This window comes from Rhyacophila brunnea, unplaced genomic scaffold, assembly GCF_057557595.1.
Source record: "Rhyacophila brunnea isolate RB1 unplaced genomic scaffold, BYU_Rbru_1.0 scaffold_14, whole genome shotgun sequence".
NCBI classification, from domain to species: Eukaryota; Metazoa; Arthropoda; class Insecta; order Trichoptera; family Rhyacophilidae; genus Rhyacophila; species Rhyacophila brunnea.
In genome coordinates, this window is record NW_028232796.1 from 10217750 (window position 1) to 10241286 (window position 23537).

Consider the following 23537-nt stretch of genomic DNA (forward strand, 5'->3'; position numbering starts at 1 on the left):
TTGGTATTTTTGACATACAACCTATTGCATTTACCACGACGATATATTATAATATAAAAACCCAAATTTATCAGTTATGACACATTACCTTTGTTGTGCTGCAGCCCTTATCTAACATCGACTTTGCTGCTAACATAACATTAACAATTAAATAACAACATTATTAAAATAATAGATTTATTTATAAAATTCATTTACAAAAAATTCCACTTATAAAATATTCAACATTATACTTTATACAAAAATAATATTGCTTATTCATTTAGAAGGAAATTTCATAATGCATACATGTCATATTTAGGGATTGCAATACCGAATGAAAATATCAATATGTACCGATATTTCTTAAAGGATACCGGTATTCATTATTACATACAGAAAAAAAATATCCATAAATCAATATAGATGGCTAAAAAATCTCTTTAAAACATTAATATTGTACAGAAAATATTTAAAAAATAATATAGTGGAAATGCTGACTTTTACAAATACCTTATTAAATTTATTGATGAACTAAATATGACATCGAAAAGGCAAATGGTTTATCAGGAGTAGTCTACTAATCTCAATATTATCTTCGTGTCCGGCTGCAGACTTTTTCTCTTGTCATTTTATCATGAAATATTCACCACTGAGGATCACTAATAATAATAAAAACGTAAAAGTGTTTAATCACGATTTTAGATGAATCTAAAAGTAAGCTCGACAAATTCAAAAATCCATGACTGAAAGCATTTGAGTAAATCACTTTGCAATAATTAAAGACAATAATTTAATGGTCATGGTTATTTTTTTAAATGGTAATTTATATACATCTGGGTTCTGCTTTTTTTAATAGCGAAAATACTGGTATTTTAGTATTGACAAATACTAAGTTACCGGTATCGCAATCTCTACACGTATCATGTATGTTAGCCAAATTTATTTAATGGGGTTGCATACTGTAAAAAATATCTTATAATGAAAAGGATATTTGAAGATGAAATAAAAATTAAGTTGTCAATAAATGAATAAAAAAAAATATTTTTCTTGATCGTATTTTGTTCGATATCTTATATAAATTTTTAAATAATTGCATTTTTAGAAATAGAATAAAGACAAAAATATTATGCAGTCAGGTGGAGCATGGTGGACATTGATTGATGGCAGTGATAATATATATTAGGATAGACTACTATACGTCTAATACCTATTGCACAACTGAGATGCTGAAGATTGAAAGAATACAAGTCCATCGGTGACCGAGTTGAATAAATTGACTTATTTTTCATTTGTACTCGATCAATACTCAGCAGCTCAATTATTGTATAATTATAACATCAACTATCTATTGACGCCTCCTACGTATAAGGTCAAAACTTCAAAATGGTAACTTAACACTAAAACTTAAAGGTAACCGTAGAACGATTTTAATGTTGCGATTACCGGAAACGTAATTTTGTAGGTACTGTACAAAAAAAAATTCTTGGCTACGTGTTAAAACTGTGAACTAACATGCTCTGCCCATTTTAACTGCAATTCCATTATAAGCTCCTCCCATTTAGTAAACAGCGCCTGGAAGCATAGCCAAGATGTTTTCGTACAGTAGTAATAGAATTTTTGTTTTTTTCCGATATTCTTTTATCTTTAAAATTATTTAATGAAAGGCAATTAAGTCAAAATAGCCAAAAAGGCAGTTTCGACCTTTTACGTAGGTGTCGCTATGTATGTTTGACTTAAGAGTATTTAAAACAGAGATCAGAGAGTGAGTCAAAAAGTATCCATGTTGTACCAATTAATGACATTTAATTATCTTGCGAATGACATAATATTGATCTATACCTCACTTCTTCTACGTATCGGAGAGATGTTGTGTCATAGTGACTGTAAAAACTTGGCAACTACGTATAAACTCAACACGACTGCATCTCCTCCACTTTGTGTAGCTATACCTATGTGATTTAGTTGACTTTCATAAAACACAATATGTCATTATAACCTTAGAAACCTCACAAATCCAAAACAGCTTTTTTTAGAGCATAGAAAAAACTATCTAATTTTAGTTTATTATCACATTTTTCTTAGCTCGTATTCTTGTTTGTCCGGTGGTTGTTTATCCAGTACAAATCTTGCAATCGATTTTTAACTAACTTCCCGACTAGCTAGACATTTGAAACTTTTAGAATATATCAGAACACGATGCCAATGCATTCTTTTAATACTTTTAGCCATCTTTAAATAGAATTGAATTCATTTTCAGTTAATTCTGTTTTGTATGAAAAGCTATTTCGGAAGAAATCCGTAATCGAATCCACTATTATTGGTTGCTAAGGGGGTGGTCCTAGCAACTAAATTATTAATATATACGTGCGTTACTATGGAAATCAAAATGACATTTCAGTATTCTATATTTTGTTTGTTGCAAAATAGCAAAAAAATGATTTGTTGACAAATGCCTTATTTGTCCTAAATTATTAATACATAGAATTTTCAAGTTTATGATTCAACAGAAAATTTAAAAACGTGGTATATAAAAAGTTCTTTTTATCTTGTAATTATATAATACAAATTCGAAATTTAAATTATGAGAAACGCTATATAAAATGACATTGATTCCTAGTATTAGTATATAGTATATTAGTCTATGCCTAGTATATTTTGTCTTACTATATGAACACAATTTAGGAAGTTTTGAGGATTCATTTTTCTAATGATTACACACACTATGGGTGCAAGAACAGGCATGTCCAACGCGTCAATTGCGGGATGGATTTGGGTCCATAGAAATTTAGTTGAAGAAGTTGCCTTAGTGAAATATGTTTGTTCAAGTTAAAGAATGACAATGGTAGATTACTACCAGTATTGATCATAGCTTACTTGAAGCTGGACATGCCTGTACTTGGAGTATTCATTATAAATAAAATTTAAAAAAATAAAAAACGGGATTTATGAATTTTGAAAGACATACAGACGATGTAACTCAATGCGCTACTGCACAGACTTGACACAACATTGTAGGTTGGAAAACAGCCATTTGCAGTCGAGAAACAATTTCATTGGCTGTTTTGAGATCAGGTTAAGATGTTTATGTTGACTAAGATATAAGTTTCTAGCTTCAGTACATTGAGTAGGTAACCATAGTTGGATACTTTCCAAATCACTCTTTTAACAAAAATGCATAAGGCTCGTTTGTTTTATGTTTTAATACTCTTAGTAATTAAGTAACTTTATAAAATGACGACTGACATTGTCATAAATTTAATATAAAAAATACATATTTGCATTTTTACAAGTTGTGCAGTTTTTCCTCTGGAACATATTCTTTGTGACATTTATTATCACGCATTCGAGAATACTTACATTCTCAATTAATAACGTTATTTTAATATTTATGTTATTTACAAAAAATACAGTGAGAGAGCTCTATATTTTATAGATTAGATTAGATATATTTAGCAATATTGTAAAAAATGGAAAGACAGATGAAATAGAATAAAAATATACTTGGGTAACTCGGTGTGGTATGTCTGTCATGCTAAATACCATTTATTGTTTCAAATGTATCAAACGAAATATCATCAAACTCGAAAATCTCTCCACCGATGGCATAAGTCAGGGATAACGAACCTCGTTAAGTAATACACAGACCGTTGTCTTTTGTGTGACACACGGACCAATTTCAAATTGTGCATGTATATAAAAGGTTTAGTAGTTTTAATGCTTAAATTAACTAAAACGTTTTGCGTCTTTCAAACTTACTTCATCTGTCATTTTTTGGTAACTTTAAAATGAATTATTTTGGTTATTTTATTTTATTAACTGACACGTGTCTATATTTTTAAGATTTTTACATATACAGTAGAACCTTGATATAGTGGACAAAATATCCGGTCAAATGTAAAAATTGTCAAAAACATCCTGTTAACGTTATAAACGTTTAAATCCAAATGTCACCACTTGTAAACAACGTTCTGCGCATGATAATCTAATAAGGGGCTGTCTGTATGACGTCACGCTCTTGGGAGGGGGGGGGGCGGACACCCCCTCACCCGCATTAGTCCGTTATATCGAGGTTCTACTGTAATTTGATACACCTGTCGAAAAGATTCGCCATCCCTGGTATAAGTTATAACATAATAACGCCTGTACACGTGCATGGATTTACTGGCAACAATAGAGCGTATTTTAAACTATCGTGATAATAACTGTTTACACGTAAAAGTCCTTACTGTCTCTCCAATCTCATTCTTCAAGAGTGAGCGAGACGCGATGTTGTCGTTTTATGGTACTATTCGACAGGTAGTGAAAATCGGTTAACCTCAAAACTTGTTTGTAGTTAGGTTTTTTGCCAGCATGTTTGCCACTATCATTCTACTGTGCAGGCGCAGATCGAAAAATTATCAATTGTCGCATGAAAATTCAGAAGCTTCCGAACTTTTTTGATTCATGCATGCAATCTTGCATTTGCAGGATAATACATGTTGACATGTACATTTTCTTGTTACGGCCGTGATAATACATACTGTCAGTAGTGAATCCATGCACGTGTACACGGGGTATAACTCATTTTAATTCAAATCTGAATTTTCTTATCACATAATCTTAAATAATAAATAATATATTAGGTAGTCATTAGTTATCGACTCATGTGTAGATGAGATGACATGACAATGCTGACATTAATGTACATTTCTGTTGTCATTATAACTTTCAAGAAGCTATAACAATCAACATGAGTGTTATGTACATGATACATGTACATATTATGAAAAAAGAGACTTTTCATGTGCCTATTATGTATGTACTTAAAATGAAGATTTGTCATAAATATATAATTAAGTTCCATTACACACAATATACCAATGAGATAAGTAGAAAATGAACATGGTACACGAGTTATATTATATTTAGCAAAAATTTACAATAATTGTATTTAAAAAAATATATAACTGTTCTCAATATGGTTTAAAATACAAATAAATATTTACATAAATACTAATAAGTGGGTGACGAACAATGATTATGGCCTAGCCTGCGCGCGGCGTCCCCCGGGCAATGCAGATAGTTTGCAGCACAATGCATATATCGTCGCCGTAGATGTCAAGGGAGCCAAGCCACAAATTTGGCAAAAATGAGTAAAGTACACAAAAGCATTTTAAAATCATCAAAGATGCAGTGGTCAATGGATTTAAGCCGCAAAACTCTTTTGACTACATTTTTTGTACATTTCAATATTCAGTGGTCAAGAGATATAACACACATAACTTCTAAGATACTATTTTTTTTAGTTATTTGTACAAAATAATAAAAAGATAACACCACAAAGTATATTCTATGTTGAAAATTTCACCGTTATATCTTTAAAAACAAAAAAGTTCAACAAAGAAATGTTACTTTTCATTGTCACACAAAATCTTTGAGTGCCTGTTTCTCAGCAATATGATTTTGTGAACTGGCTCCCTTGACATCTACGGCGAAGATATGTGGTTAATAGAGAAGGGTACAAGGCGAAACTCTGGCGCTTTAAAATGAGAGACCTTTTGGCTACGGGAATGAACACCCAGACAGAAAAACCACACACCAACCCGTCTGGATAGCGTGGTGTGTTATGTCCAAAACCTTCAAATGAAATAAAATGAAATCTTCTAAAACCCAGTCCTCATTCTCCAGAGGCCAACCTGATACTGATCATTGCAGCTATCAGCAAATGAATCCGACAAGGTGATACAATCTCACCTAAACTCTTTACAGCTACCCTTGAACACTTATACAGGGAACTCGACTGGAATGACAAAGGGATCCCCATAAATGGAGAATTCCTGAATCATCTGCGCTTTGCCGATGACATAGTAATTTTCTCACAAGACCTCCAAAGCAGAATGCAGGAACTCGCTGAAGTAAGCAACAAAGTAGGCTTGAAAATAAATGTAACAAAGACAAAAGTTATGTTCAACTGATTTGCGGGCCAAAAAGAGATCCTTATCAATGGCACTCAGCTCGAACAAGTGAAAAACTACATCTATCTGGGACACCAAGTGTCAAGTATAGATGAATATACATTTGATTAAATTGTTCAGAGTAAAGCTGGGCTGGAGTGCTTTTAACCGCCTGAATAATGTCTTCAAAAATAACCTCCCACTGTGCCTAAAGCGCAAAGTGTTTGATCACATATGCGTGTGAAACATGTACCCTAAGTAAAAGAGAGATCCAGAAACGTAGCACAGCGTGGTATAGAGAGGTGCATGCTGGGCATAACACCAAAGGACAAAAAGCGGAATGATTGGATAAAGAAACAGACAAGGGTTTATGATGTAATAGAGTTTGTAAAAAACCTCAAATGGAAATGGGCTGGACACATAGCTCGCAGAAGGGACAATCGCTGGACAATAATATAGTCATCCAGTGGTACTCGAGAGATGGTTTAGTTCTGTGGAAGTACCGAGAGAAGTGGAATCAGCTTGGAGGCCTTCATCCAGCAGTGGAAAGATTCAGGCTGATGATGACACAAATAATCAATACAGCATAATACATTTCGACGGCAAATAATCTGTTGGCATTTTGAGACGTAAAACAATTCGTATTACATTTATGAATTTATGAGATAGAAGGTACATCGTTTTGAATCAACCGAAGAATAATGTACGTTTCTGTCTCCGAGACAAAAGATAATAAATTTATAACATATATTACCTGTATGAATAATTCATTGTTTGAAACACGAATTATATAAATATTTTTAATTAAAAACTGTTCAATTTAATGGAATGATCAAAGAACTTTCAGATACATGCTGTGATTAAAATTTTTGAACATAATATGATTTGCATAATATGAAAATACTCCATTACTTATTTCATTTTCAATGATTAATATTTATAGAGATGAGATATTTAAATACAATAATTTGTAAAGAAGTGTTAAGCATGATACCAGATATACACATACACAAGTATAATATAAAAGCACAACAGAAAGTGTTCTAAACAACTGGAAACAGTCTTTTAGAATTCCTATTTATATTTATATACATATAAATCTTTAGCAAATAAAAAATAATATTTTGACAGATTGACAATAATTATTGTATTGGGTAAGGAATAAAAACAGTGTAATTATTACATTTGATATAAAACAATATACTTACTTATAATAAAAATGAATTAACACAAATTCAAATAAAAATCATGCATGAATGAATAATTAATTATTAAATAATACAATATTCGTAAATTTAAGAATTATTTCAATCATCAGCGGGTCGGGTCTATTCTATACACAAGGCGGCTATTGACGTTTGTATTTTCATATTTATGTATTGAGGCAGTTAATTGTTAGAATAATTTGACTGTCAATAACTGCGATGTTTTAACAGCCCCTCTCTTGGCTGTGTTAACTTTTAGAGCGAGTTTTGATGGCTAACTTATTATAACAATAATTAGCCGCCTCAATACATAAATATGATAAAGAGATAATATTTTTCATTTAGTTGTCGATAGCCGCCTTGTGTATAGAATAGACCCACAGGGTAAAAAGATAAAATATATAATATTCAATACGAAATAAAACTTTTTTTTTACATTGTTTATTTATCTTTTTATGAAAACCTATTTAGAATAATATGCATTGTACAAAATCTACAGTATACACATCCATCACTACAACTATGCCAACTTGGCTAAAAGACTTTTATATTATTATGAAATATAATATGTACAGAAAAGGGAGATAAAACTTCTCAATCATGACACTGCAAAGTTTAGTTAGCAGGTATAATTAGCTGCTGTTATGCAGAAAGGAATCAGTCCACATTCATCTCAAACTGAGATAATGAGGTTGAAGAACGCAGCGTCACCATATTCATTAATATTACCCAATTTATACATTTAAACATGAAAGTAGAGGACGAATGTTTAATGGTAGTGTGGACAGTTTTTTCATGGAAAGAAAAAACTGTCCATTTCCGCAAAATAAACTTACATCGTCATGCCAAATCTTACAATTTTTAAAAGGTCATATAAACTTAAAATTGATTGTATTCATTTTGAATGTGAATTTAATTCCTTTCGGCATAATGCCATCCAATACTTTCGACACGAGCGTAAAATTCTAAAATCATCCCAACAATTATTTAATATGTACGCAAATACTAGATCGCTGACCGTTGAAAAAAGTATTTAAGCGATTGCACAATCCATCAATTGCTTGGTCTAAATGTCAAACTTTTTTAACGTAATTTTATCCACACGAATTGTGATGACGTGACGTTCTTTCTATCAACTGTCATCTGATTCTTTCAATCGGTCTTCCGAGATACATTTATTTATCTCTACAAAATGAAAAGTATCACTCGTATCAATAAGACATTTTTTATACTTAATAATGGAGTCAAACTCGCAATTTAGAAAGTTTAATCGAATATTATAAAAGTATATTCCTCTAATAAAATGGACTGACTATAAAAATCAACCTATGTAGTTATTTATTTAGTTAGGTACAATAAGTCTCATGTTGTCTTTACATAACACGTTTTTTAATCACCTTACCTAAGGCCTCGCGTGGTTTTTGATAGGATTTTAGGATAATAATTTCATTCTACACAAAAGATATGATTTGATAGTAATTAAAGATTACTTACTCACTAAAATACGTAGGTCAGAGATAAGCGTGACTCAGTGAACACAATATTCGATGTTAATTCGTAAACGCTACACAAAAAATGTGCTAAATATATTTGTCCTACAATACATCAATCAGTCAATAATTTCACTTTAAATGCACTTTCATTTGTTTAATAAAATAATAGCACACAAAAATATTTATTTATTACACATTGACCGGTGGTCTGGTTAGAACAGCGTTCTGCAAAGCTGTGGGTTCGATCCCGCGGCTGTCAAAATTGCATGTCAGTTTGATCCGATGGCACAATGGAATTTCTAAAAAAACTTTCCTCAGGTTAACAATCCGTTTTGGAGTCAACGTGGTGATTTGTTTAATTTTATTTTTACATATTATGTAGGTACTGTAATTGTTTTTAAAGATCAATTGAAATATTCAACAATGCTATGAAAAACCTTTGGTTTGAAGCTAATTATTGGTTATTTTACATTTAGGAAATGTAGTGGATATTCTCATCCACTTGTGATTTATAAAAATTGAGCAGACCACTAATGAGCACCATTTTGAGCAAATATCAAGCAGTCATATGTTTCAGCTAATTTTAAAGCTACTTTCAATATTAAGAATTTCGCAATCAAAAATAGGTATTACATAATAAAATTGAATGTAACATTAGATAGGTACATAAGCTAAAGTAGTATGCATACTCTAAATATACTAAAGATTGTTACAGTAGAATAACTGAACCTTGAAATTATACAGATTACGATTTCGTCTACCTACGCACGAATCACATAGGTTAAATTTAATTATTGTTACAGTTATTATTTTTGACTGCTCTTACATGAAGCCTATTGCATCGTTTTCTTTTACTCGGCAACTACGTCATATGTTCTGTCAAAACTATCGAACTTCACGCTTATATAGTATGTTTATAGTGAAGGTTTTGATATAATATGGATTATATCCCCAAATCGGTGTGTCAATATGAATGCTGAATGACGTGTCTCGAAGGTGAAGCTTCAGAAGGCGCAGGGGCGACGGAGGGGCGGTCGTTATCCAAGACATTCATGATGTAAAAGTTTCCGCTGTCGTCGACGGTGACAAACGAAGCAAAGTCGTCATCCGTCCGAATAGCCAATGCCTTTTTGCCTATCAATTTGATGCACGCCAGCAGATAATCTTTCGGACCAGAACTCCTGTGAAAATGACACATTTTATTTACAGTGGCATGAATATTATGTACATGTAAAGCTATAAAACACATACAAAAAGTTATTTAAGAGTTCACTAGGAATATGCAGAATGGCAATCATGTTATATAATATACGTTTCAGACTTTACTGCACAAAGAAATATATCATGTCAAGATAATGTTTAAGACGAGATGCATAGAATGTTGAGTTACCTTAAATCGAAATAACATCAAAAGCCATGTGTGAAAATAGAATGACAGCCGCGAAAATCTTAATTAATAAGGCAACGTCACTTTCTGCAATCAAATTCTTCTTCGACCATGTCCGATCCTAATAAGAACATATGGGCCTCCACAGAGTGGAGGTTTGTATTAACAGATTTTATTTTGTCAGGATGTCAGCCACTTGCTCAACTTATTATGTAGGTCCATACTCAGAAGAAGCTTTATGGCGACAACCATACCTCTGACGGTCATACCCGAAGAATATAGACTATCCGCATGAGAAGCGAACCTAGGGTTCTCTGTAGTCTCGAAGATTGGGTAAAAGATGGGGCCAGCAGAGCATCTCCCACTCGGAGCCAGTCTCGGGTACCGTACATGGAAAGCCCTAAACAGACAGAACTATGGTAGGGCACACCCGAGACAACATGGTGAAGTGGGGGTTATCTGATGACCAAACCTGCGAGTGCGGTGAAATGCAAAGCATGGAGCACCTCTTTTCATGCAAGGCTTGCCTAGTAAGCTGCAATTTCAACGAGATCGTACAAGCGGAGGAAAATGGTGTTGCCTTCGCCAACTTCTGGAGGGACACATTGTAGCTATTAAGACCCGACACGACGAAAAAGATCAATAAATGGTTATTAATTCTGAATCAATGTGTTTTAATTAATACGCGAAAAACATTAAAAAATCTAGTAACGTTTTGAGACTTTCTGTACCCCATCCGCATGCACACCATTGACCAACCGAATCATTATTTTGTTTTTACTGTACCTAATCAACTTTACACAAAAACAAGCAGTATATAAATACTAAGCATGGACTGAACCATGGTCCCCACCAACAACTGTTTGAGAATGCACTGGAGTTGTGAGATACCAGAAGCGGCCGAGGCTTAGACAATCAAATATAGATCTTTGCAAACCCTCCGAAGTCATAATTACGTACGGGAGTCAACCGCTTTTATCTTTAGCAAACTACCAATCTTACCAAAAAATTTTAACAAAACACAATGTGCTGTAGGTTTTATACATGGAAAATAAAATATTATTTTAGTACTATTTATATTGGGCAACATGGTATGTTGATGAGTTAATTTAATGTCAAAAAATATTATGTACATACTTCTTTCCTTTCCAGATCTGTTCCCATTCGTCAGAGGAAGTATTTCCATCCGTCACATCTTGGGAAGGGGCGATGGGGACTGACACCGGTTTCGCCAGCGAATTGAAGGAGTGTGAAGTAAGCAGAGAAATATTTCTGAAAGGTAAATAAAACGATTGTTTTCTGAAAATTTCATAAAATCTAACAGTCGTAGGTGCAGAATAGCAACTTGAAAATAGAACATCTTTGCCGGTGATGAAAGTGTTATTTATGTGTATAATAAATGAGACATACCCGCTCTTGTTTTGGGCTCTGGTTTCGGCAGCGGTTCGGATAACGGCGGAGGCATCCCACCACGCCACATGAGAGGAGAGTGAAACAAGAACCAGCGGAGTCAGAGGTTCCGCATCATCTCGCATGCCATTCTCGATTCGTCCATTCGTTGCACCGTTTGCCTTCTCTGTCTGAGGGGTATCCAGCGGAACAGGGGACAAAATCACCTCTAACACTGGACTCTTGTCAAGAGAGGGCAAGGTAAAAATTTCACGCTTCTTTGGAATATCGTACAACTGAAAAGAGACATTGATTTATTTCCCAACGCTCACATTTTATTCTATAAAAAGTCTAGTATGTATCTAGAGTTGGGTATTTCCCGAGAAAATCTCAATCTCGAAATTCGGAAAAACACCTGTTTTCGAAGCTCAGTATACGGTTTCTCTGAGCCTTCGTAAGGTGCCATGATTCGCTACCGTAAAGCAGCACCGTCAGAATGCAAGCGTCGAATAGACGGCATATACAATGTTTTAATTATATTCCATGCCGGATGGCAAACACATGAGAAAAATATCAACAGTCAAACAAGTGAAATCTTCAATAATAAATATTTTGATTAACATTTTTATTACATATAAATTATATAATTCGCATCAGGACGAGAGCAACGTATTCATAGCTATGAATAGTTAAAAGAATTTACAAAAGCTGTCACGGTTCTCTACAGGCCTCGAGAGGTCCCCCGTAACTCGCCGTTCTATACATTATAAAATGGCAGGTGGACCACTCACTGCGATGCGGCCATCCTCCATCCCCATAGCCAATATCTCGCAGTCAGCAGAGATGCAGCAGCTGGTGATGGCGGGACAAGACGAGGGGGCCACCTCATCATTGTACGCCTCTTTCAGTAACACTTTTCTATCTCGCACGTTCAACCTGTATACCTGTGAAATACAATAGCACCAATTGATCACTCTTTGCTTCAAATTCATTTCAAACTTACATATACACCAGAGACTAAAAAGAGACTCACCCGAAATTCTCCCGATGTGAAGCACATGGCCAGGTGAGAACTATTCCGCAAGGAGACGCAGGCTAGAGTAGCGTCAGTCCCGCAGAGAAGAGGGACAGAGAGGGTGGAGCCAGGTGGCCACAGCTTCAAAGAGCCGTTGCGTGACACACTCACCACGCCCGCTTTGCCCAGAGAGAAGCACTTCACTACGGGCGAAGACAGAGAAAATGCCGCCCCGCCGGTGGTCGCATTCTCCATGTGACTGGGGCGATGGTCAGTGCTCCCGGAACCGGGCGAAGAGCTCCTCTCCACTGGTGAGGATGAGCGTTTATTATTCATTTTCTGTAAGTATTCTTGCGACCCGAAGCCTCCGTCGTGCAGCAGACTCCTCACCACAAAAGCGCCGGGAGGGTCGTGACGAAAAGAGGGGAAGGAGCAGACCATGAGACTGTGTTTTCCTGCTGCCACCGCCGTCTCCTCATCGAGCATCTCCAAATATTCAACGGGCTCATCAAAAGTCATCAGGGTGACGGTGACGGGGAGTGTCCCGTCCTTCCACTTCAAGCATTTGACGTGGCCATTGCGGAGGGCGTACAGCACAGAGCGGCCGCAGGGGGTGATAGCCACACCCGTGATATCCTCCTCTTCCGGGAAACTCTCTGCCACCGGCTTCTTCCCAAGCAGTATCTAGAAATGAAATATCCGCTTTTACTCTCGCGTCCGATCCCTTCAAATGGCGGGAGACAAAAGAGCGCCCCGCGAGATTTGAGATTATTTTTCCAAACCAACCAGAATAAGAAAGAAATTTCACACTCAAATTGAGGCACTCCTATAGATTTTCTTTTAATTTCTACTTGAGTGGATTAAACTGAGGATACAGGTTCAAATCTCGTCCAGCAAAAATCCCATGTCGTGTTTGATCAAAGCAAAGTCCTGAAAGGTCATGTGAATGGTTAATCCTATTAACCTTTCTAACGCGGCAACTGACTTTAGTCAGCCTATACGCGCGAGTCATCCGCGCGTCAGCTGACTAAAGTTATTTCGATTTTCGTTTGCCTAGTACTCCTTTCGGCCAGGCGCGAATAATTCGAACATTGATTTAATTTATTCAGAAATCATCCTTCTCTTGACATCTGTCAATGGATAGCCTAAACTTTTGTTCTATCTAATTTAAATAAATATTTTTCGGGAGTGTCTTGAATAAAAAAATATCAGTCATCGGGCCAATTCAAATTTGCCGCGTATATAGTGTCTTATCGCTTCTTAGTGCATGTGCGTCGAAGACATTTGACTGACGTGTTTGTAACGATACGAGTTTGCGATATAATAAGTTATATTGTTTTTTAATGATTGAAAAACTATTTGGTGCGTAAACTGTTAAATAGAATATTCGAAATTTACATTGATCAAAGTGAATTTACAAAATATTTTTACAAAAGGAATGCTTTTGGAGATTGCATTCATTCGCCTATCTGCTATTATATTATCCGCGAGTAAATAGTTTCGGAAAATAATTTGAACAAGGTGTCATTTAAATATACCTAGGAGTCCGCGATTCAATATGTCTCTTTGTTTATCATTGATTAACATTTTTAAATACTATTTTCTGGTTATAGAATTAGGTGAAACAGACAAAAATTATTTATTTACCCTAGTTATCAGCCATTTATAAAGAAAAGACACGAACAATCAGATGCCCGTTCCCGCATAAATGCGGAAATTGTCGTATTACGCTACACCAGGTCCCGCGCTACTGAATTTTTATACACTGCGCGGCAAATCATCGTCTGCTGGTGTGAGACAGACACTTGAGAATTATTTTTTTCGTAACACTATTCAAAAGGGTTTGATTCATGACTACTATTTTTTTTTATGGAGAATTCTTCTTATATTTATAGTCGAAAATAACTCGAGTTACTTACTATCATGTCATTATAATAAAATAAGAGATTACCTATTCTAGTACCAGTGGGTCTATTCTATACTTATCGACCGCTAAAGTGATAAAGTAATAAATATTATCATACTTAGGGTAGGTTTGTATCAAAATGTTAGCACTTATTGTAACAATTACACGAAGTTGGTTTTTATTGTTGCAATAAGTGCTATATTTTAACAGCACCTATCTTGCTGCTGTTGAAATATCGCACTTATTGCAACAATAAAAACCAACTTCGTGTAATTGTTACAATAAGTGCTAATATTTTGATACAAACCTACCCTAAGTTTGATACTATTTATCACTTTAGTGTTCGATAAGTATAGAATAGACCCACAGGTTATTGAAGTAATATAATAAAAAAAAAAACAAATGAACTTGAAAATAAAATTGTGGTGACTATAAAGCATTTAGAAGTGCAAAAAGTGTTTGAAATTTAATATTTTACGAATTGTAATAGCCTAATAGGTATTCGAAAAATAAACCGTTTTGTTATAAACTATGTGTCATTCGATTCCATTCAGTTCGGGGTCAATGGTAGGTACAAACCAGGCACTGGTGGTAAGTACATTACTCTCAAATAGCCAGTAGTTCTCAAGGATGATTTATTTATACTCGACCTGCAGTGCTGCAATGTGTATGGGAGTTCAAATAAAAGTTACACAGTTTGAGATGTCCTGGATGCTATAAAAATGAGCTATTTATGACTGATATTTTTTTAACACACTCAACAAAAATGCTCATAAAAGTCATAAACCATATTATTATTCATTATGTGTATGACATATTTGTCGAAATCGTAGCCGTAGACTATAATACTGAACTGTTCTTACACTTGTTAATCTGTCATCGACGCATTAGTCCAGCACCATTTCGTAAGTGTCATGGCGCCGCTCGAGTAAGCCGGCATTTTTTCAATGAAGAAATCTTGTTCGTGATTTCTTATCAGTTTTAGGCGACGAATGTTTATTTTTAGAGTCACATAAAATATTAGGTTCTGTCATAATCATTTTTGAACTTGACTCCGATTTTTTACTACTCTATTTGTGTATGTTTGACTGACATTTATTACGATTTATTGATGCTTGAAATAACAACGCGCACTGTTGTACTAAGTCGGGATTCGTAACGCTTAGAAAGGGTTAAAAAGTCCACAGTTTCGTTTAGAAGCAAACATGGTAAATTACTTTCTGCCAACATGCTGACAATTTAAAAAAAATTAGTGTGTGTGAAACTTCTTTAAAGTATTCTTGATTTTGATAAACAAAACAAAGAATAAATTTATGATTCTTACCATATCACGAACAAACTTCATTTTGGTTAAAGTACCCTCTTTTAACCCATTGTAACTGACTTTATTTTTGTATTTATAGAACATAAAATTGACTTCCAACAAACAAATATTAAGTCATTGGACGCTAAAGACACACCTAGCGCGTAACGATCAGGTGGCCATTCGATATAATTAGCATGCTATTGAAATGTGATAATTAAAAAGTAATTATCTAGTCAGCAGTCAATGTGTTAATTAATAACTCAAAAAGTAGGTACATATGTGTTTAAATCATTTGATTTTTTGAACATAAATAAAAAAAGGATGCTTTAATATGATTTAAAAGACAGAAAAGAAAAAAATATATCTAAAGTGACCTTCTGTTATTTTTTTTCAGAATTTAAGTTTAGTGCTAAATAAAAATCTAATTAAAATTATCTTAAAAATTTAAAAAAACTGCTCGTTAGTGTAATCTATTTTCATACGATAACCCATAAAATATCTGAAAATTATTGACAAATGCCGTACGCATTCCTATCAATAATTCTAATTTTGCAAACTTTTTCTGAAATTTCAGATTTTTTGTTCGGAAACTACAAATAATTTGTAATAAAACTGTTCCCTGTATTATCCTGTATCTAAAATCGCTTCCAAGGTTCATTCTTAACGCTGATAAAAAAAGGTCACTTACCTTTGTGACACATATTTTTAAGTGTTTTTCATCACTGAAACATGAATACATTGTTTCATTCTGTGCAGTAAACTGTTTTATTAAATATTGGGCTAAAGATTCAATCAACAGATGTCACAAACGGATAATTAAAAAAAAAAATTGAAAATGCTGTACTATTTTTTTTGTATGATATTTTCAAATCCAATATTTTATCCTGGTCGATAAGAATCCCTGTTTTCTAATATATCCATCCTGTAGTGAACTTGTTTCTGAACACATGTAATGCCGGAAATTTTCAATAGATGCCCTGATATAGTTTTAAACTCATTTCAGTGCAGGAAAAGTGCAAAATTTCGACTGATCATCACAAAATGGAAGAAGCGACAAGAACATTACTCAACTCACTTGAATCCTTCGGGAATTGTCGATGGCGGCAGTCAAAACCATAGTGCGTTTTTTATGAGGGGGACAAGGGTGCTTGTGCAGGAGGGAGGCATGTCGTTTGGGCGTCTTGGGGGGCACGGTCACGCCCGGAGCAAACGACTCAGATCGCCGCACTGGTTCACTCTCTTCAGAAAAGTCTTTGCCAAATACGCAATCAAATTTCATTGATAGTTGTAGCTCTCTGTATTAAAGAAGGAACGATTAAAATCGTAATTTAAATGGATTTTTTGGCAGGCAGGTAAGGTGAGATAAGCTGGTATTGATTAATAACGGAAGCAGCATATGAAAAGTAAAAAGGTCTTTGTAATATAACTTTCTTCATATATTATATTTCATTCTTTTGTAAACAGATAAACGCTGTTGAAACATAAATTGTACCTACATTGCAATCAACGTTCCCTCTAATTTTTTTATTGTGTATGCGGATCATCAACGCATCTGAGCAGTGGCGTAACTTGGGTTGGCGTCAGTGACGGGCCGTCACCAGGTGCGGTAAATTTACACCCCCCCACCCCACAAACACACATATATAATTTTCCATTAAAATTTATATTTTTAAGGTATTTATTACTTTCAGTGATTTTATATAATACTAACACTAACAACAATAATTTTTGAAGTAAATAAAAAAAATAGGAAATAAAGATAAAAGATATTAAATACTAAACTTGCAGAACGTTTTTTTATATTTATATTAAATCTATACATTTGTATGTTGGGTTGTTTTTGTTAGTTTGTCGAGAAATGAGTCGAAGAATCGTACATGTGATGGTTTCGTGCATTCGAGCCAAATTAAAATCTGGCAAAGGAAACTTTCTTTTACAATATTTTTGTGTGAGGACTGTGCGGGAACATTGATTGCAATAAGGATTTTTTTGCAAAACTGCGTTCAAATCCAACAGCTTCAGTGTCCTATTCTGCTTGTGCATCTGCAACTCTCCGTACATTGTTGCTAGGTTTATAAATACATAATTACAGTAAACCCCATTAATTCTAAATCGTAGGACTGAAAATCCAAAAAGAATCAAAATGGATGGAAAAAAAAAACATGAAAAAAAGGTTTTTTGAATTTTAACGAATATTTCGATTTAGGACGAATTCGAATTAATCGTGTTCGTATTAACGGGGGTTTTACTGTAATAAGAATCATCATTACAAACTTGTTCACGCCATTGAATATTGAATTTTGATATTGAGATTCTAGATGCGAAGAAGGGTTCTGTAGACGAGGCTGAAACTCGAAAAAAAATATGGCCAACAACGCGAATGAAAAGGTCAGTAACGGTAACAGTAACTTAACGGAAGAAGATAATGTGAAGTTAATACCTGCGGGATTGGGGTGGCGCTTGCACCAGAGCGGACGGCATGTGCCACAGCTTGACAGAGTCGGGCGCATCAGGGTTCTCGCTTATCACCATGTGGCAGACCTCATCTATCATGCATGCATCCATGCATTTCACGGCTCTTCGAAATGAAACAAAACCGTTAATGTCAATCACAATAAGTTTATCTTATTAAAATATTTTATTGGATTCAATTGTAAAATCATGTATCTATTAAACATAACTTATCAGTATGGAGTCTGATACAAAAGTCCACCTTACATTGACTACATGCCAGTGGCCAGGGGTGGAGGTAAGTTGTTAAGATATATATATATATATATACTGCATAATATAATACATAAATACTGCACACTAAACTTTGCCAGTCATACTTATTTGTTTTAATTGACCTACGAATACAGCCTGCCTCCACCCTTTGCCACTGCTACATGCTCAATATATAGGATGAATAGTGATTTATTGTTACTTTCCCACGGTCGGTCACCGTAAGAATACCTATATTCCATATACAGATGATCCACAAAAACATCATAAACTATGGATTTCCTGTTGTGAACATTACAATTCATACGTACTACACTCTACACAACATTGTGGGAATTTGCTAGTTCTTAAATTCAAAGTATTGGAGTGGACCCTTTTTTGAAATGCTCCGCTCCGAGACCTAATAATAATTTAATAAGTATTATATGTATACAAATGTTAAAAAAATTAAAAATAAGTAGTTTTAAAATAATCGTCATTTTCAATATTAATTCTATTAAACAAAATTCTGACAGCTAATCATCTCCCATTATTTGCATCTTCTGTCAAGTAATTTATCACTCGGCAGTGTTACCATATTTCAAATAATTCTAGTGATGCAAAATGTCTAAATATATACTATTTTCATTGGATTTTAGGACGAAAATTTAATAATAAAAAAAACATCCGGAGCAGTGGAGCACTACAAATGTTCGGTGCTCCGGGTAAAATCCCATTGCTCCAGTGCTCCGTGCTCCTGCTCCGAACTCCGCTACAATGCTCTGCTTAAATTTACATAATAAATTTTAACTTAGTCTATTCAGTACTTATTCTAAATGTATCTCTTATTTAGTTATATAAAAACATTCCTTGGATTAATGTTTAAATATGGAACATAATAATTGGGTCAGTCATAAACTTACTTATTGGTTCATGTCACCATATTATGCTCCATGTAGCAATTTTACAAAATTTCCCTTGATTTTTATAATACATAATTCTTATGCACAATACAATTATGTAACCTTCTCAAGCCTGAGTGTTTCAGGGATCTATGTCACTACCGTAAATGGTGCATTAATTTGTGATCAAATTGAGATGCATGTCACATCACTGTCACGGTGACAAATTAGTCTATGGTTTATTTTTAATTTAGAATATTTTGAACGATCACCACCTCCCTAAATTCAATTATAGAGAGTGCCAACTCTAATGTAGTATTTTGAATAAATTATTGTTAATTATTCATGCTGATTTCAATTAATTTTAACAGTTTCTACGTGTGCGTACGTTAAAATTACTTGCAATATTATATCCATAGATAATATTTTGAACAGAACCCGACCTGCTGACCATAGATAATAGACAATATTCTTATAGAAAATACATAGTGCCAACAACCACTAAAAACAAAAAACGTGATTTTGACGTGATTCAAATGTGTAGACATCCAGAAAATGATAAAAACGTTCAAAATGTCATGCAGGTGTGAATGCAGTGCGGTTCAACGTGAGGAGACCTCATTGCTGTTTTAGTGATTCCAGCAGATTTTGACAACTGACAATGTTCGTTTAAAGGTTCAAAATGTGCTACGGGATGGGAGCATTAGTCTGATAACATTTTAAACACCAAGAAAAACGACATTACACACTTTTTTCCCGTAGCGGCAGCTTTCTGTGACGTCAAGTGATAGTCCGCGGTATGCACCATAATATATTTCGCGCTTTAATGGACAATTTGTAGTGTAAAAAAAATCATTGAGCTCGATTCTTTAATGAATTTCCTTCAATGAACTCGGGGTGAATTTTAAAAGGAGAGCTTCACAGGTCCGGTCTCAATGTGGTACGATTCGTGTAATATAAAAATGTCCAGGGTAATAATCTATTATCGTTTGAAGTCATTGCAGCAAGACAAAATACAACACAGTAGAAATGATGACGCAATGAGAAAAAATGACACTCACCCTCGCTGATTGTTCCATGTGGCGACGACAGAAGAAGATTTCAAACTGTAGACGAGGACGCGGGAGTTGGTGGTGGAGAGGAAGAGGGCGGAGTAGTCAGGGGCCACGCACGCACCGCACAGCGAGGCGTCGAGTGGTGCGGCTACGCCCTGCCAGGTCACCAAATTCCCCTTCCAGCAGTGTTTCAGCAGACTCTTTTCTGTGACCGCGTACACTGTTTCGTATTCACCTGCGAGACAATCCAAACATCTTTCATGACATGACAACTGAAATATATTGCTAGGAAAGGCCTCATTTTATACAGCAGAATACTGCAAACTTTTCTATTCAGCATTTTCACAAGGATCAGTCTTGGACTTTCATGTGAGAACCCATCACCTGGATTTTAAAATGTGCATTATTTAAAACCAATTGTAGGTACACTAGAGGTGAGTTGGAAATACTGTAACCAGTTTGTGTACTCAAGTCTCGGCATGCTACTACCCATACTCAGTACGTGTGGCCCATGCGACTCGCTAGTTGGTAGACTTTCAATACTGTTGACATTAAATGCGCGTGAGCGAGATAGCATAATTCACGTATGTCGAGCCGTAATATACTCAACTGTCATTGGCGTCATTCCTCTCCCATTCTCCCCAGTTATAAAGTTGGTATAGTAAAGGACAGAAATGGTGGCAAGTTCGTTTTATAGTGATAATATGGAGATGGTTTTAGTTCCAGTTGAGTGTGAGATTGATTTAGTATTTACATGTCTATCTGGTTTCGTCGAGTTTCTCAATTTTTTTGTGTTATAATTGGAACTTATAAACTTAATTCAAATTTTATGCGTGATTGTGTAAATGGATAATAATTGTATAAACAATTTGTGTAAAAATGGCTGCTAAAAAGCACTGACACAGCTTTACATGCCAAACGCTCTATATAATATCCCAAATACTAGTAAGTATTTTGGAACGAGGTTCGATACTAAGTAGTATTTTATACTGATAGTAAGTATACTTGAGTCGCTTAGAATCATAACTCACATATTCCAAAAATCAAGTTTTGAGATAATCGCTAAAAACCAACAGAGCACTATTTTTTGTAATTAGAAGAACAGTATTGAACTCCCCAGAATATTAATGAGTGAGAGAGTCGAATAACTTTTTTTTTTTTAAATATATATACCTAATACTCCTAACGTTGCAGACATACAGCATACTATGAGAAATAGAGCTCCCCGATTGGTTAGGAAGGCGTTGGTGACAAAACTCTATTGTCAACGATTTTCACATGGTTTAAATTGACTTTTAATACTCAACTATTTTTCGGTATATAGATTAATTCATTTAGAATCACTTGGCATATTTAAATAAAAAACGACAAAATTGCAATATGTGAGTTATGATTCTAAGCGACTCACTTGTCTTCAACATCGACCAGTTTTCCCACCTCTAATGTACACTAAAACCCTGTTACTATTTGAAATTCACCATGAATCTAAATGTGTATTCGCTATAATAAAGGCCCATAAATATATTTTTTATATAGGACACAGTACAGTAAAAATCGGAATTCATAATATGAAATAAGTCCAGTTATACTAAAATATTCAAAATATCAAAACAAGTTAATATTATTTCACAGTCAGTCACTGTATTAGTAGGCAGTATCGGTAATAAATATTCCTCAAAAAAGATCATGGTTATAATAAAAATATTCCCCAAATTTAATATGTAACTTGGTTTGTCATTCATCAGTGGCAGGTCAAAAACATTAAGACGATACATCAGTGAAACAGCAAATAATTTTCAACTATAGGCGCGACGAAATTTTGGACTCGCTAGCATTCGGAGAGAGAACGTCGAGCTGGGAACATGTCAATTTGTTTCGTGATGGTATTAATTCTTAAATCGTATAAAGACGACTAAAAACGTTACCCATTTACTTGAAAAAGAAAACATGTCATTGAATATATTATTATTGTTACTAATAGAACAATAAGCAGAACATTAAATGGACGCATGTTGGATTTATACGACAAATTATATTTCGTTCGGCCTGCGTCATTTGCACCCGTGACCCGCAATCCGAGCATCGCCTAGCCACGATCTTTTTAGACCGTGCCTTAACTGAGGTATAGCCTTAATACAGTACAAACCCTATATTTCGAAACATGCTAAATTGAATCTCAGCGTACATATTTCAAATTTTTTGTCAATTTTAACACCCATAAATCATTTTTTAAACAAAAAAATTGATCAAACTGAAATATTCGTTATTTCATAATTCGAAATGGAATTTGGTCCCACAAGGCCATTTTTATTCATATAAATCTAAATAAATAATATGACAATGTCATACTTCAGCCAAGCAAGAGGGAGTACCCAATGCTCCCTCTTCTTCACTCGGAGGTGATATTACCTGTTTTTTACTGTGTGTACTTTACTGTGAATAGTCTGACTAGTAGAGAATATGAATTTAGCAAGGTCATTACCGGGAATCAGGAAAAGCGAGAGGGCCGGTTGCGACTGAAGTATGGAGGAGATTAGTTGGCGAGAGCGGGTTTGGTAGACATCCACTCTGGATCCCTTCTGGCCCGTGATCCCAGCAGCGATGAGCTCCTCATCGCGAGACATGACGGCCGCACCCACCCACTCTGTGGAGATGGTGCCGCCCTCCTTGGAGCCGTCTTTGCAGTAGAAGTCAATCGTACCGGTGAAAGTAGACTTATTCCCGGCGTAGACGAGCAAAGATTTGGAGTTGTGCACCCAAATGGCGCCGCCGATAGGACCACTCTCTAATAAGATCGTCTTGCAGCCATTTTGCCTTTCCGTCTCTGCCAAAGAAAACCAGCAAATGAATCTTTTAAAAGCCATGAGTCAGTTAACTTGACCCTGGGAACTTTTTATTTTATGGAAAAATAAAAATGAACATCCTATTTTTTTTTATTCAATATTGAATAGACAGTATTTAAAAATGTTAAATTCTTCTTATTGAAATTACATTATTTTGAAATACCTTAGAAAATATAAATATTAGAAAAATTCGATAAAAAGTTAGACGAGGTAGGACTCAAATCTCACATCTTTTCACTTTCTGGGTGACTACTCTATCCCCAGTGCAACTGACACAACCATGAAACATGAAAATTAATTTACTTTGATTTAATTAGAGGCAGCTGCTCCATCTTGTCAAAATTGGAATATGTACCTTAGTGTATATAAATATGGGATTTAATTCACACTATTCATGGTCACGTTCAGTAGCTCAGGG

General features: G+C 34.7%; 1 protein-coding gene across 1 annotated transcript in view; it reads right to left on the reverse strand.

Annotated features, from left to right (window-relative positions):
- Positions 1-272: 272 nt before the first annotated feature.
- LOC147075599 (apoptosome protein Dark-like) overlaps positions 273-23537 on the reverse strand; it is a 41826-nt gene continuing 18561 nt past the window's right edge. The window contains exons 11-19 of the mRNA XM_085941913.1: positions 22759-23100; positions 20283-20511; positions 18057-18194; positions 16692-16911; positions 12423-13088; positions 12181-12333; positions 11411-11685; positions 11138-11272; positions 273-9794 (exon numbers count right to left, since the gene is read on the reverse strand). Coding sequence (XP_085798039.1) covers positions 9578-9794; positions 11138-11272; positions 11411-11685; positions 12181-12333; positions 12423-13088; positions 16692-16911; positions 18057-18194; positions 20283-20511; positions 22759-23100 — 2375 coding nt within the window. The 3' untranslated portion in view covers positions 273-9577. The remainder of the gene's footprint in view (positions 9795-11137; positions 11273-11410; positions 11686-12180; positions 12334-12422; positions 13089-16691; positions 16912-18056; positions 18195-20282; positions 20512-22758; positions 23101-23537) is intronic.